The sequence below is a fragment of the Anas acuta genome, chromosome 2 (genome assembly GCF_963932015.1).
Source record: "Anas acuta chromosome 2, bAnaAcu1.1, whole genome shotgun sequence".
NCBI classification, from domain to species: Eukaryota; Metazoa; Chordata; class Aves; order Anseriformes; family Anatidae; genus Anas; species Anas acuta.
Window position 1 is genome coordinate 112294786 of NC_088980.1, and position 15630 is coordinate 112310415.

Sequence of the window (15630 nt, forward strand, 5' to 3'; positions counted from 1 at the left end):
TTTTAAACTGGAAAAACAAACCAAGGCTCCCGTAGTGCACACTGTGGAATCCCCATCATCTTCCATTTCCTGAGCTGACACCGTTAGTTGAGGATAAACCCCATGGCTAAAATTATTGTGTTTATCTCCCTTGTTTTACAGCTGAGAAGACAATGGAAAAAGTTCTTCAGTGTTAGCACACTTTTTCCACAAGCGTTCAATAAAACCACTCGTGAAGGGTTGTTTTTATTAAACAAAGTGAGGTGTGGGTTTTTTTGCCACCCCAAAGTGACAAACAGCAGGAAGACCAAAATACGGGATTACTCTTTGAGACACAAGGAGCCTGCTGGTGGCATGCCAGATACCCCTGGAGCACGGAGGGCAGAGGGGGAGCCACAGAGACCCCCCCAGCTTGCACCCTGCCCATCACTTACTTGTCAGCTGAATTCTGGAACCTGGTGAAGAACGGGAGGTGGATGCCAAGGGTGTCCGACTGCAGCTGGCTCAGGCCACAACCCAGGATAGCACTAAAAGTGATGTTGTATAATTGAGAGCGCTCCTCAGTAAATTATTCATAAATCAGCCATGGTTCAAGGCAGGGGAGGACAGAGCCTTAGCTGGCATGCAGCAGCAAAGGTAGACTGGCTTCAACAGATTTAAACAAGGAAAACATTGAACGTATCTTTTAAATATGCAAAGTCCCGTTGACATAAAGCAGGAGGCTATTGAAGACTTTCAGATACTTAACTAGAGACTTAAATGGCTCTTTTGCAAGGAGTGTTGCGATGATTGACCACGAAATGCCTTTTGAAGAACTGCCTGTTAATGTCTGCCCAAGTGTGGTGACATGTCAGACTGTAGCCCATCATTTCAATCATCTGCCCCCAGGTTAATGACCATGGCAAGCAGAACAGCTCTGCTTCTGACAGAAGATATGTAAGGATTTAAATTATTACAGCGTGTTCCCAGGCAGCACTTCAAACTACAATTAAATGGAAAAAAGAGAAAACCAAATCCTTAGTGAAATGAAAAATCTATTCATTGTATAATCTTGGAAGACTTTTCTACAAGACTTAAATTAGGGGTCTTAACGAATCTCTCAGAGGCTTTTAGCAACTTACGTGTGTTTATGTTTAATAAAAATGGTAGAAGGTTCCAACTAAATTAAATTAAACTAGCTCTTAAGTCCTGTGTTTTGAAAAGGCATCACGTTAATACCGTGCTGACTTTCTTCATGGAAATATGATTCAGTTCTTTGGCTCATGCATCACTGTTACCAACCTAGCACAAAGGAAAAACATCACAGCTGCAGTCTCCAAGCTCCTGGAGACAAATGTCTGACAGCAAAGAAAACAAAAGAAACCTAAAGAGAGAGCTAACCCTTGGTACTTATTGACTGAAAGGTTTGTGGCTCCCTCTGACTAACCATGCTCTCCTCTTTTTGAAAATCTGAGTCATCCCCAAGGGTGCTGCACCTCCATACAGATAGATAATAAATAAATAAAACCCCACAGAATAACAGCAAATGTGCAAGCGTGCTGGAGGGGAGAGGTTTGGTCGGGTCAGCAACAAGAACAAACCTCAACTATGAGTGAGTTCCAAAACCAAAAAGAATCAGAAATAAAAGAGCAAATTAACCAACAGCTGATCTGCACCATGTTATCAGAGATCAATATTACCATCTCATTTGTGTGCAACCTCTTGAGGCTGACTTTATTTTTACACTGGCTTTGCATAGGTAAAAGCCATTACACAAGGTGCAAGGCAGCCGGCCTCGCTCCAGGACAGGTTGCTTCCAGGAAGAAAACCGACGGCAGTTTTGTCCACCCAGTCTCCCCCTCTTGCCCAGCGCATTGGAAGCAGGTGTCCAGATAACTGCTTGCTGAACCCTCCTGGGAGTTGCATTGAGGAACCCAGCCAATATTTAAAACACGCAGTGAAAAAATGTTTTTCTTCGCTGTGTGGCTTGAATAGAGGGGACAGCACAACATCAGTTGTGCTAATGCAGTACAGGATGTTTTTTAAGCCAATGCTGCCACCAAGAAAGACATTGCAAAGCCATCCCCGTTGACGGATAGCTTTAACTCTGGTCTGGTATTTCTTACCCCAAATGGACCATGGGACCTTCTGGCCCGCAGAAGAGCCCAGCTGCTACAGCCAGCACGCATGACACAAACGTCCCTAGGAAGGTCTTGATATTAAAAAGATGCTGAATAGAAGTGCCGTTCAAATACCCAATGATTTCTGGCAAGCCAGATGGTGAACCTGCTGGACAAAAGAACTGCAAAGGGAAAAAATAATAAGCAGAGTCAATGATCATATCCTGCCAGACACATCTATGGACACAGCTGTTAAGTCCAGCTCTCACCTTGCTCTGATCACGAACAAATTTTCCCAGAATTAATAATGCATACATACATAAACCTCTGGCTACAGATGTTTCAAAACTTGTGTTCCCAACAGTGCTGCTATGCACGTACTTGGAGAAGGGAGAGAAGACACCCATGGAGCAGGGCCCACCTCTGCTCCAGGCCCTGCCTCCCATGGCTGGAGCCTGCGTGCAGGTTACCTGAGGGGCAGGGGTGTACATGAGCCCGCAGCAGCCCTTGGGTCAGCTCAGGCTTTGGTTAGCTCCAACCTGGTCGGTTATCACCTGTATCACAGCAAACTGCCTTTTCCTACTACTGCTGCTGGACTTTGGGGGAATCTCAGTAAAACTTCACTTTTTCTTTCACCTACGCTGTTAATTGCCTTTCTATGATTAAATTGAGCACAGCAGGACAGTAAATGGCAGCAAGGCTCAATGCTCGAGGCGTTGCAGCCTCGTAAAAGTACCGATCTGGGCTGCGAGTGATACCCACACAGCGCAGCTAAAAGATCAGTCTAAAACCAACAGTAATTTTTATATGGCCTGACGGTCTTTGGCTCAAGCCCCTTCCAAACACTGAGTTCTCACAAGTTACATGAGTTGCCACTCGTATTTATTTTACAAACACCACACGCCAAGCGTAAATTGCATGGCCGCCACCACGGATTTCACCCCAGACACTTTTATACAAGTTACGTGCTGGGGAATTCAGTGTGAGGCTAAGGGCCAAAAAAGGCCTCTCCAGTTGGGTTGTAAAAGAGTTTTTTTTTTTTAATCTTTTTTTATTTAAATGCTGAATTAAACAGCATTTGGAAGAGCATGAGCTGTGGGTTATTGCTGCATTGTGGGCCTGCTGCATAAGAGACGACACTCACCAGCACTGAGCTCGAGGACACGAGGATCATGGCCAGCCCGGTGCCGAGCACGCACACCCACGTCAGGTGGAAGTTGCCATCCTGCCCAGTTTACAAACAGATCGTTACTTTGGCACCCATATACCAGCTATACGGCCTGTTTTTTAATCATCTTTTGTCCCACAGACTTCTGTGGATAGAATGTGTACCACAGTTAAAAACCAACCAACCAAAATAAATAAATAAATGAAATGAGCAGTGCAGCTTCTTTAAAAGGACTGGAGTGGCAGCAAGGTAAAGGCTGACCTTCAGAGTCAATTCCTATTTTTTTTCCAGGATGTTTTCCCCATGTCTACCAACACTGCAAGGGATATGTTGTTACTTATCCAGGCCCATTGTGGGACAGAGGTGGAGTGAAGGGACCTTAAGAACACGCACTAGAAATCACTAAATGGAGCCTCCAGCAGATGTTTTCTCAAACAGAGGCTTCAAGGTCTTACATTGGCAAATATCTTCATGAATTTGCAGCTGTTACAAATAGACAGAATACATGTAAGCAAGCATTTTCATGCTCTATTTTAACCAAAAGCACATCTCCCATACTGCTCCTTCTCACTTTTAAAAGCCCGTTTCAGTCTCCCTGGATTTTGGGTTTGTTTGTTTGTCCTTGGGCTGACCGCAGCCACGCTGTCTCCAGAACTCCTCAGCTCCCACATGTTTTGCCTCCTTGCACAGTACTCAGCTGTGATTCATTGTGTGTGTGCAGGTCAAACACACCCCTTGCATTTCGGAGGTCATGGTGTTACAGCCGGTCACCGCAGCCTTCCCGTCAGCATCTCGCACCAAGCCTTTTCAAAGCATAACATGCGGCACAGACAAACAAAAAAGCAAACTGCACAAAAATTAGTTTTGCTTATTTGTAGCTGAAGGAGTTGTATAGATGAGATGATTTTCCAGGGCGGGAGCTAAATGTTTATATTGTTGTAAGAGCCTATGAGAGCTCACCTGCTGTCCCTCTTCATTAATTTAATACAATAGGACAAACTTTGTAACACAACAGGACATTCTGTGTGCACAGCAGTTGTTGTGGTGCCCTGAAGATAAACTGTTGTTTCTATATATTATTTAGCTATACTTCAGTGCTTATATATACACACATATATATGCATATACATCCATACACATACATAGATGCAGGTATGTATGTGTAGTCATCCAATGTTCATATATTTCATAAACATATGCTTAGTATGTATAAGAGAAACCGCAAGGAAATAAGATTTTAAGAGCCTTATAATACACTTTCCAAATGGAAAACCTGCACCTATTTCTTGGATATTCCTTCTGATACATTTATCTCTCATACATTCCATATTTTCAATGGAGTAAGTCTTCACCTGCATTTCTGCAAAGTGGTTGAGATCTGCCCTTCAGCAATTGGCAGCATGCTTCTGTTGACAGTCTCCAAGGATGAAGAATCCACAGGCTCTCTGGGCAACATGTCCCAGCACTTGACCTCAAAAGATTCAATATCTTTTTCTTATGTTTAAGTGGAATTTCCTGTATTTCGCTTTACAGTCATTGATTCTCCTTGCTGAGCACCACTGAGAGGATGCTATCTCTGTTCCTCAGTAATAATGACTCACACACTGCAGGTACTTGCAAACACACAGTGAAATCCCCCTGAGCTTTCTGTTCTTCAGGCTGAACAATGTCAGCTCTTTCAGCTTCTTGTATGACGGAGGCTCCAGTTATCATCTTTGTGGATCTTAACCAGGTTCACTCCAGTATGTCCATGTCTCCCTTGTACTGGAGAGCCCAGAACTGAACAGAATACACCAGGACTGGCCTGACCAGCACTGAATAAAGGAGAAGGATTGCCTCCCTCAGCCTGCTAGTAACACTCCTCCCAGTGCATCTGAGGAAGCTGATGGCTGAATGCCAACACAGTCATACGGCCTATCAACCACTGTTTTCTTCCAGTTTTGTAAGGATCTAAGGATGCATCCATCTGTAAGGATGCTTGTCACTCCCTGGGCAGGATTCATCTGGACAGCATCTTTCTCACAGTAAACTCTTCAATATTCTTACTGTCTACCATAGATACCACAAAACAGGCTAAAATTTGACTGAGCAGTTGGGTCAGAGGTGCTTTAACACTGGCATTGGTTTTAGCTATTCAGTGATTTTTGCCCCCATCATCCTGATCATGACAGAGATGACAATGCCATGATACCCATCAGGAACAAAATTAAGCATTCCACAATAATCTGTGTACAGCATCTGCAACAGATAGCAACCCTAGAAATGGAAACAAGTAACATCCCTGATACCAAGTCCACATTTACTTGGACTTGCTTAGGTCGCATTAAGGGAAACCTAATCCCTCCCCTTGGGCATCAACAATACACAATGCAGTACCTGCACCTTTCATCATGTGCATGCGCAAGGGGAGGAGGAAGGCCTTCACCAATCTCATGACAAGAACTCCATCAGATAATATACTGTACTATAGGGTAAATTGGAGCAAAGGACACCAATGCATGCCTGGATGAAGACCTACAGGATCTATCATGTCCATACTCACCTAGACAGGCAGCACTTCTAGTCAGTTAAGACTTCATGATGTGGATTTTCCAATACACACACAGAACAAGGTCAATCTAACTTTCTTTTGCTCACCTTCAAGTAATTTTCCACCAGGTCCCATTTCAATGTGATGAGAGAGTCAATTATCTGATGAGTCAAAAACCCCAGCATCCCAACTGCTGTTCCGATTAGCCCCATCAGCAGCCATCGATCCCACTCTTTTCTAGAAATAGGAAAATACGGTTACCTCTCAGCCTCCAGCAAAGGACTGTTTGGTGTGTTTCCTCTCATAAAATACACAACTTCAATTTTTAGGATCATTTGATTACTAACCATGACTGCACAAGCAAAAGGTTATTTCTACCAATATCTCTTACAGAAGTGTACACTCCCAAAATTCTACCTTCAGGTGAAAACCATTTCCATTTGGGTAATGAGCATCATTGATTCATGTGTGTTTGTTCATTTTTATATATAAAGTTGCAGTGCAACCTGCTTTTGGATGTTGATTTTCTGATGCCCTCTCAAAGCTCATTTATGTGAATCAATAATTAAACACTCAGTAGATCACTTAGAACTGGTTTCAAATACATTCCTGTTGTCTTCTACCAGAACTAATTCACTGACACAGCACCTATCATTCAAATGTGCAAATCCTTACTTCTAGTTTGTACTTTTTCTAAACATATGCCTCTAATAATAATTGTGCACTGATATTAACTTCTGATTTGTACCTGGTATCATCTAGAACTAAAGCAGCCCAACTGAGATTCAAATGCCATGTTTCCTGCAAATTACACTGGGGCACTGGATTTCAAGAAAAGTCTCAGTAAGAAAACATTCCTCTAAATTTCTGCAAAATCTCCTTCTTTTAAATTGTATACATCAGGTAGTAACTTTTTTTTTCTTTTTTCTTTTTCCTTTTTTTTTTTTTTTTAACATTCAGTAATTTGTTAAGAGAAAAGGAATAAGCACTTTGAAAAAAAAAAAAATGCTTTCAAACAGAGGTTGTTTGCTGCTTGGCCCCCTTCTTTATTCCATGGAAATATTTTCCTATGTATAAAAACAACAAATAATGCTCTCATCATTCCTTCTGCTAGCAGGCATCTCCCTGGATTGCCCCAATTATCCATAGCTTAGAGGCAGCATAACAGTATTTAAAGCAAATTTACCTGTATGCTTTCTCTTGTAGCCACTTCTTATAAACTCCACTGTGTGAAGGCAAATAATCCAAACTCTCATGGGCTACCGGCTGCTCTCTCTCATCCTCCTTGCAGTGACTGTATGCTAAATCACTTCTGCTGATGCTACGTGGCCTCCTAAAATCGTGAGGATGAATCAAGTCAGGCCCATGATCTTCTGCCATTAACATCTCCTCTTCACCATCATCCACATGTTGCGTACAGGAAAAAAGTGACATGACAGTGGCTCCAAGAATCTTTGGGATGCCAACAAGAACTACATGAGCCCAAGAAGATCAGGCTCCCTGAGACTGAGAGAGAAATGGAAAAAGCCCATGAGGATGGAGTGGCTGTGACGCAGAGATCAGATGTTTTGTGTTTGGGGTTGGTTTGCTGTGGCTATGCACAGATCCAGCACCTTTGAAGCAATGAAAACTCGTCTGAGCTGGAGCTCTCTGGTGAAGTCAAAGCAGAGAGACCTTAAGGTAGTTCATTGTAACGTGATTATTGTACCTGTTCCTAACTGAATCTTCAGATGACAGTGATGTTTAAGCAACAAGGCCTTTGTCTGTACTAAAGAAGTGTGTTTTGGGCTGTCCGTAGATCTTGATCCAACATAATCACACAATTTAAAAATAAAAATTTAGTGTACTGCATCATTCAGAGTTAAACCCTACATTCTCAGTATTACACAGTCATCCTATTAAAGCTCATTTCTAACACAATTTTCTTTGAATTTACAAATATAACAAAGTTCTTTTTAGATAAAATCTAGTTTTCAAGTTGCAGTTTAACTATTTTTTTTCTGTACAGATAAATCTCATTGAAGAAATTAAGAATAAACGGCAAATAAAGATTCCCTAACTCACTACTTTTGGATATTATATACTATGCAGTTTACAAATTGGCAGCTCAGTCAAAGCAGACAACTTGTTGCAGGTTAAATATTTACTGTAAAGAAAAGCCTGTAACATGCTGAGTTTGCCACCTCCAGGGCATGTTTTTGGTTACAAAGGCAGGATAGTAAAAGATTGCTGCTGCTCTACAGCTACTGACATGTGGATCAATTTGGAAACGCCTCATCTGAAACAAGAAAGAAACATACATCATTCCCAGTTGTCAATTAATGAGTGCTAAATGGCAAGAGATCTCAATTTAGTGCTTTTCTTTATTTCTGGGACACAAAGACTCATATGATGTAATTTTCCAGTTGCGTTGGATCAAGCTGGTATATATGAGTAGACCTGTGCATTACAGAAATCACAGCATAAACAGAAACACTAAATCCACGAAAAATGCAAAAAGGAGGAAAAAAAAAAAAAAAAAAACAAGTAAAATAAAACTAAAGCTACGTTTCTAGGGGAAGGGGATTAGGCTAAAACAGACTGCCCTCAGAAAACACAGCTATACTTTGTTCCACGTCATGATTTGTTATGCAAACAGGACAGCTGTTGTTCCTCAAACAGGAATACCATCGACATCCCTAAGAGCATACCTGGGCTTTTGCCTTTGCTGTCCTTAGCTGCCAGAAGATGGAAGCTGACGACTGCATTTCCATCAGACGTTAATCCATCCTGATCTCTACAGCAGCTACTCAGCTGTACTGCCAATTTTCACAGGCACCCGCTTGTGCTTTCAAACTTTAAAAAACAAAACAGACTGAGAATGGCTTTTCAAATGCCAACCCCTAATTTCTTTCCCCCGTGTTTTCCTCTCTAGTTAGCTTAAATCCACCAGTACGCTTGCTTATTTGAAATACATTTCATGATGCTCTGTGAAGCAGCGCACAAATGGCCAGGGTCCAAAAACAAACAGCCAGAAAGCAGAGATTTGAGGCTGCAGGAGGGCACATCTGCATCCCTGAGTGAAGGAGTGGACACACTTCTAGAGGAAGACAAGGCCTTGTAAAATACAAGCACATGTATTCACAGGACATTAATTTACTGTTTTACAAAGAAACTCGAAGATCTATTCTACCTTGAAACCGAAAATAGCTATTTTCAGAATACTTAAAGGCAGCCAATCCAGATTGTTACTAGGGCCGTAAATGCATCCTATACCAGAAATTCCTGTGCTGTTAATACATATTGCTTAATTGCCCCCATCCCAATTGGAGCCTGAAACTATGCATTTTGGCTGTCCTTGTGTGCATGGGGGAGCACGGTTAACACATTGCTGCTGAACACAAGCTTTCATCTTTCTCCTGCAAAGCATCTTGGAAGGTGTATTAGCTGGCCCGTCAAGTCTGCACAAGGATCATAATGCTTTCTACAATAAATTTTCATCTCCAAACACCACACAGGGATCTTCCTGCTTAACTACAAGATGCAATAGCTCAGATTTTACCTTGGCTACAGGCCCTGAGGATGGTATACTTTTCAGTGCTGGAAGATAAATGCCCCAACACAAGAACTGAGAATTCAGGCTGTGGCCACTTCCCAGGTTTTCTACTCATTTCCAATATTGGTTCCTGCTTCTGCAAGGCTTCAGCCTTGTGATTTTACCTCAGAGGGGCCATAATCTACTTAGAAACCGCTACTCTGGAGAGCAGGAAGGAAAGGAGTCTGTATGCTTTATTTACCACTGCAGAACACTAGCAGCTACATGCTTCTTTTATAAAATGCTCAGAGGACTCAAATTCTATATTGAATTTGACTCAACTGGGAGACAGCTCTGAAATACCACAGTGGGGAAAGAGCCAGCTTCGAGCTGCTAAAACACTGTTTGAGAGCCCCAGAGCTCCTAGTTCCATGCCCAGGCAGCTTCCACAATGACCACAGGACCAGGAGCAAGGGTGGGTAGATGTCTTCAGTAAGCAGAGGTAGACTGAACTAGGCTACCTCTAGCCAGGACCAGGAAAATAGCTCCCTGGCAATTAGACCAGTGAGTGACTGGCCTACTGCTGCTTGATACCTGAATCGCAAGTAAGTGGTGGTGAACAGAAGAGATATGGCTATGATTGCCACTAGCTGGCCACTGCCCAGCTAATTTCTCTCCCAAATAACTGGGGAAATAGGGCAACATAATTTTATTTACCTAAATGCTGTCGCAGGTCTTGAAGTGTGAGAGTATGTGTATGCACAGGCACGCATCCTTTATCTTTTAGGAGTGCACGGTGGAATACAAAATACCTATCGCTACATACACAAGCCACAGCAAATAAGAACTACCCTCCAAACAGCATTAGCAATACAGCATGAATTTAATACCCAAAACATTTTGCCACTTGTCTTTAAATAGCACAGACATCAAGCAGATTCCAACTATTACACATGAAAGCAGCTACAACAACTCATGATACGATTGATTACACCGAAACACTCCTGCCTAAGAAGAAATGACCCATCACCCCTGCATCTAAATGACTGCACAATGCAATTTTCGCTGCATAGAAGCAGGCATATGAAAACCAAGCAAATACTTATCTGGCACCTCCATTTTCTGTGACAGAGAACAATGTATTTTTGAACAGCAGACGGAATTGTGTGCATTTAAATTAAATGAATTCCTTCACTCTCCACTACTCCCTTTTCTTCAGCTGCAGGCTTGTTAGCGCAGGGTATGCAAGTCGTGCAGCTGTCAAGTAAAGCAGCAGATAGTTGTTGGCTTCTGTTTCAATACTAATTATTATACAGATATTAGAAAAATCATAAAGTCACAAAAATACCGTAAAGCACTACAGATTGATCACTGACATTGTTACACTGAATAGCACAAAAATTCCATGTGAAGGTAAATGTGAATTTTAAACGCCAGGAATAGTTACTACTTGAAGGAAAACAGTTCAGATTTTATTATTTTATCAGCTTGAAAGCAGGACAGTGGAATGAGGAGCTTCAGAAGCCATACTCCATTCAAAGCATCCCACTGTAAAAATCAGAACTATAACACTACTAATTGAAGTGACAGTCAAAGGCTTTAAATAATACGTGTTTAATAGACAATTTGAATGACAGCGCAAGGAAGCAAACAGCAATCACAGTGACTGAGTAGCAGTAATAAAAATATTGCTAACCAGAAACATGACAGGTAATTTTCATTTCACATTGTTTCAATACTGCAAGTTACAGCACTTAAGAACTGATAATATAGTGCTAACTTAGCATGAGAAGTTTGCTGTAAATACAACTCATACATTTGACGTGGACTGCAAGGTTTCAAAAGTTTGAAACACTTTCAGAAATGGCTGTAACAAATCTAATATATCATTACAGATTAATAATACTATGTACGATCATAAATTTAAACTGTGGACCTTTACACAGGAAAAAAAAATACACAAGCCAGGAAACAGTTTAAGAAAACACAAACCAAGATGACTGTGCCTGCCTCTGTGAATCCTGAAACTGTGATGTTGTGGCAAGGAGTTATTTTGGAGATTTCTCAAAAGTACAAGGTCCCATAGTTGTACAACACACCACCCACATCTCAAATCATGTGCTCTCCTGGAGCTTCAGTCCAGCAAATAATAAAAAGCTGAAAAAAACGTAGGCCAGAAAGGGCAGGGGTCTGGGCTACAACAATTCACCTGATATTGTGACAAACACAGGGAGGCTTTAAGACCAATTTTTCTCATTAATAGTATTGACTTTATTAATTACACATATAAACTTCGTACCACTGATCACCAGCCACTTAGAGTAACCTAAAAACTAAGCACACAGCCACCAGCATCACATAATTTCAAGGTCTTAGTTTACACAGTTCCTCCTGGTGGCAAGTTTTACAGATCAAAACCTAAAAGAAACAGTCATCTCAACCTGTTGGACTTCAGCACAGCATTTAGCAGTTTCAAGTGCAAGACTATTATCTCATAAGAGCAAAGGAGAGGAACAGAACAGGGTTCAGTTGCCCCAGGCTGAATTTAAGGAGTTAAGAAGTAATAGCTCATATCCCAAAGTGATTCTGCAGGTCTGAACTCTCTCTCCCCTATTAACACAACAATTTTCATGACACTGGAAAGATTGGCTAGAAAAAAACTCCTTCACACCTCCATAATAATTTCACATTTCTACTGTTTGAGCTATTCGTATCCTAACTGTAACAGCTTTTATGCCTGTAACAACTAAAACAAAATAAAACTAGGTATTTTTTTCCACAGTCCATTAAAAATAAATAATAATAAAAAAACTACACACAGTCCACGTTTATTTCTGACAAGTTTCTGTTTTCTTGACAATTTTTAGTTGAAATTACAGAAGAAAAACAGATTTTTTTCCGCGCCTTTTTAACACTCTTGCATGTTTAATAAAGTTAACAGCAATAATACTGCATAAGGAAAATCAGCGTATCTGTACATCTGCAATAACCACTGGGAGCAGAGTGGGAACAAGCACAAAGGAGCTGATGAAAACTTTATTTTAACCCTGAACTGCAAAGTTTATACATTTTAACACCATGTTTACATGTTGTCCTTACTGTATATAATAAAAGCAGGTTGGGTTGATTTCCATAAGAAATAGTGAAAAGTCATAAATTTAGTATCAAAAACATGCATTATAACAAGCTATCCCAAGCACTGGTTATTTATGCATTACCTTAATACCATCCATTAAGTTACCCATTTACATTAATGCCAAAGCACATAAATAATAAAAGACTTTTTACATTTATCACTATTTTAAAATGGTAAAGACTGAAAAAATTCATCAACCTATTTGAGGTATGAGACTGCGACTTGAGAGTTGGCATACACTACGCATTTCATGGAATGAAATTTACTGTACATTTATTTACAACCATTTATCAGTTGAGCAGAGGTACAGATCCTTTTAGTAAAAATTGTTGTAAACAGCACTGACACTAAGGCCATGGAGAAAGTTGCTGTTTTAACCATTCAATGGAGCACTCAAGTGCCGTGGAAGCTAAGATCAGCTATTGAAACCTGTTCTTTTGTACTTTTTAAAGGTATTTTTAAGGCAACTGAAAAGGATAACACACTGTTTCAGGGAATAATACAAACACCAGAACAGGTTAAAAAAAAAAAAAAAATCCTTCTCCCATGAGTCTTTCATTATGTGGTTACCACAGATGCATTAACAACAGTTTTAAAGCTTTTCCCTTTTTTTATTTATTTATTTTTTAATTAATGAAAGACCACAGGCACTCTTCCTGTTCCACCAAGTGTGAAATAACACCCCCACCTCGAAAATCTTTGTAAATTTTACCAAACACAAATTTTGAATATGTTACTTAGGAAAAAAAAAAAAAAAAAAAAAAGTGAGTTTTAAAATTACACAGTTTGCCGTTACGGTTGATCAACTCTGATAGGACACACCAACATTTTCCTTTAGGTATCCACTACACAGTTCCAAACATTTAGGAGCAGCACGAATTATGCACTTATTCCAGAATAGCTGAGGAGATGAATTCCTGACTTGGTCCTGCTGGGTGTCCGGTATTCTCATCTTGCTGTCAGGAAGATCAGTGCAATCAAGGCATCTGGTAGGTGTACACCTTAAAACATTTTATGCACTTCATAAGAACAAGGTAAGGCACATTACTGCTAATGTGGATATTTCCATTGGATTGCTCATTATACCTTAAGGTTTACAAAGCATGAATCCATCTTTTGGATTTACTTTTCCCCTCTGTTTCACAGTGAACTTTATTCCCCCCTTGAACAACTAAAACACAAGAACTTCAGCAATGCTTCAAAGCACAAAGCTAGTTGAAATCCCAGTTAGTTCATGACTACTGGCACGATATGAATCTTCAAATTCATTTTGAAGAACATACCCTGTATTTGAAACTTTTGAGCTTTGTTCCTCAGAAAACTGGCTTAATACAGTGCTCTACTTTGTAAGACATACAAATACAATTTTGATTAAACAAATAAAAAATCCCACAGGCATTTCCTAACAACAGCAAATATAAACCCTGACCAAAGAACACAAATTAAGGAGAGGAAATTTATAATTCTGGTATGTAAATCAAATTACCAAGAAGAAATATAACATGATAAAACAATTGCTGCGCAGATGCCGATCAGACATGGATACTTGTAAAACGATTCAACCTTTCCGGAGGAGAGGAAGCAGTTCTGCTTTAAAATACAAGTAATGAAACAGTTTGGGGGAGGCTCTCAGTTTTATGCAGTAGCCAAAGACATTTTGAAAGTCCACAATCATACATATAGTCTTTTACCAGTGTGAGCAAAATGGAAAAAAAAAGAAAGACTTAAAATGGCTGCAGAAATATTTTTTTACAGTCAACCTTTGTATTACACACCCTGGTGTCAGCTCAGCTGACAGGTTAACTCTCACCACCATTACTTTGACTTATGTATGCGAAATGCACCTGTTTACACTTGGATATGCAGATGTGAACAAACAGGCAGAGTACAGACAAAGGTGGACAACTGTTGTGGGATCATCTCGTACCACACATGACCGAGCAAACAACCAGCCCCTTTTCACACTCTGTGAATTACGTTACCAGGCATGTAATAGTCCACAAGTGCTTCTCGTTCCCTCACGTTTATGTTATTTTCCAAAAAATTCACATCTCAGAACTGCGTGGTTCCATTATTTTAATTAAATATAGATTAGCAATGGTAATGTAAGAAAGACTTAATGGCATCAAGATATTTCAAATGAAAAAATCACGAAAATGTTGCAATGCACTTCAGCCATACCGTCACAAATGATATGTCATATAAATACAGACAAGAGGTAGCTGGCAGCTACAGTTCCACCAGTTCTAGAAGTGCCAAATTTGTCAAAAAGAGGCATAAACTGACAAATATTAATTAAATCTCTCAACTGGAAAAAAAAAAACAAAAACACCTAGTTTATTGCTTTTAGAGGTTCTTTACATGAGAAATAAGCAAAGGCATGTCAAACAAAATTACCTGACTTGATGGTTTTTGATTAAATTCATTTTTCAAAAGAACTACTAATAAAATCTTGAATGCAAATAGTCGACTTGCTCCCAATGTTACATGTTCTCACTGCAATGAACAAACGCTTGCATTTTCCAAGAGGAGAAAAAGAGAGGTCTTATTTCCAAAAGAATAGCATTAGCTTACTTTCTTATGAGCAACCATGAGAACTAAAACCCAAGTTCCCGCCAGACAGAGTACATTGAAAAAACAGACCAGGAGTTGCAAGAGAGGCAACAAGCTAAGGGGACAGCGGGGTAATGGCAGGTGACAGATGAAATGCAGATGGAAATACCATGATCTGTACTACACATGTAATTTTTATTAAAGCTTCCAGAAGATTGATTTATTTTTTTCCCCCAAAGAAGAGGCAAATGTAGAACAGACAAGAAAAAAATAAAGAAACGTAAAGGAGAAAAAGATGCAAGAACGCATGACACAACGCAGCAACCACCAAAGCAAGACAGAGAACTAAGTAAGATTTCAGCAATGTGGTCTGAAAACCACCCAGAGGTCAAATAAGCCAAGTGAAAGTTGTGCTCATTTCTCCAAAGAATCTGGAGGGGAGGCAAAGAAGGAAAGGTTAGATGAGTTTTTTGGTTTTGTTTTGGGGTCGGGGGTTGTTTGTTTTTAAAGACACAGTGCAAGTTTGTCTAAAGAAGTGGTACTACAGATGACAGAACTTAGTCCTCTGCAGCAAAAGAAATACTTTGACCTCTAAAGTAAACTAAGCATACAAAAGTGGTAAGAATAAAAGGTGCACGTAAAACCAGCAGC

At 40.2% G+C, this 15630-nt stretch overlaps 1 protein-coding gene across 1 annotated transcript in view; it reads right to left on the reverse strand.

Annotated features, from left to right (window-relative positions):
- Positions 1–15570, reverse strand: part of LOC137851019 (chloride channel protein C-like) — an 85736-nt gene extending 70166 nt beyond the window's left edge. The window contains exons 1-5 of the mRNA XM_068671713.1: positions 6963–15570; positions 5884–6013; positions 3223–3303; positions 2085–2260; positions 414–506 (exon numbers count right to left, since the gene is read on the reverse strand). Of these exons, the coding sequence (XP_068527814.1) occupies positions 414–506; positions 2085–2260; positions 3223–3303; positions 5884–6013; positions 6963–7210 (728 nt within the window). The 5' untranslated portion in view covers positions 7211–15570. The remainder of the gene's footprint in view (positions 1–413; positions 507–2084; positions 2261–3222; positions 3304–5883; positions 6014–6962) is intronic.
- Positions 15571–15630: the final 60 nt, after the last annotated feature.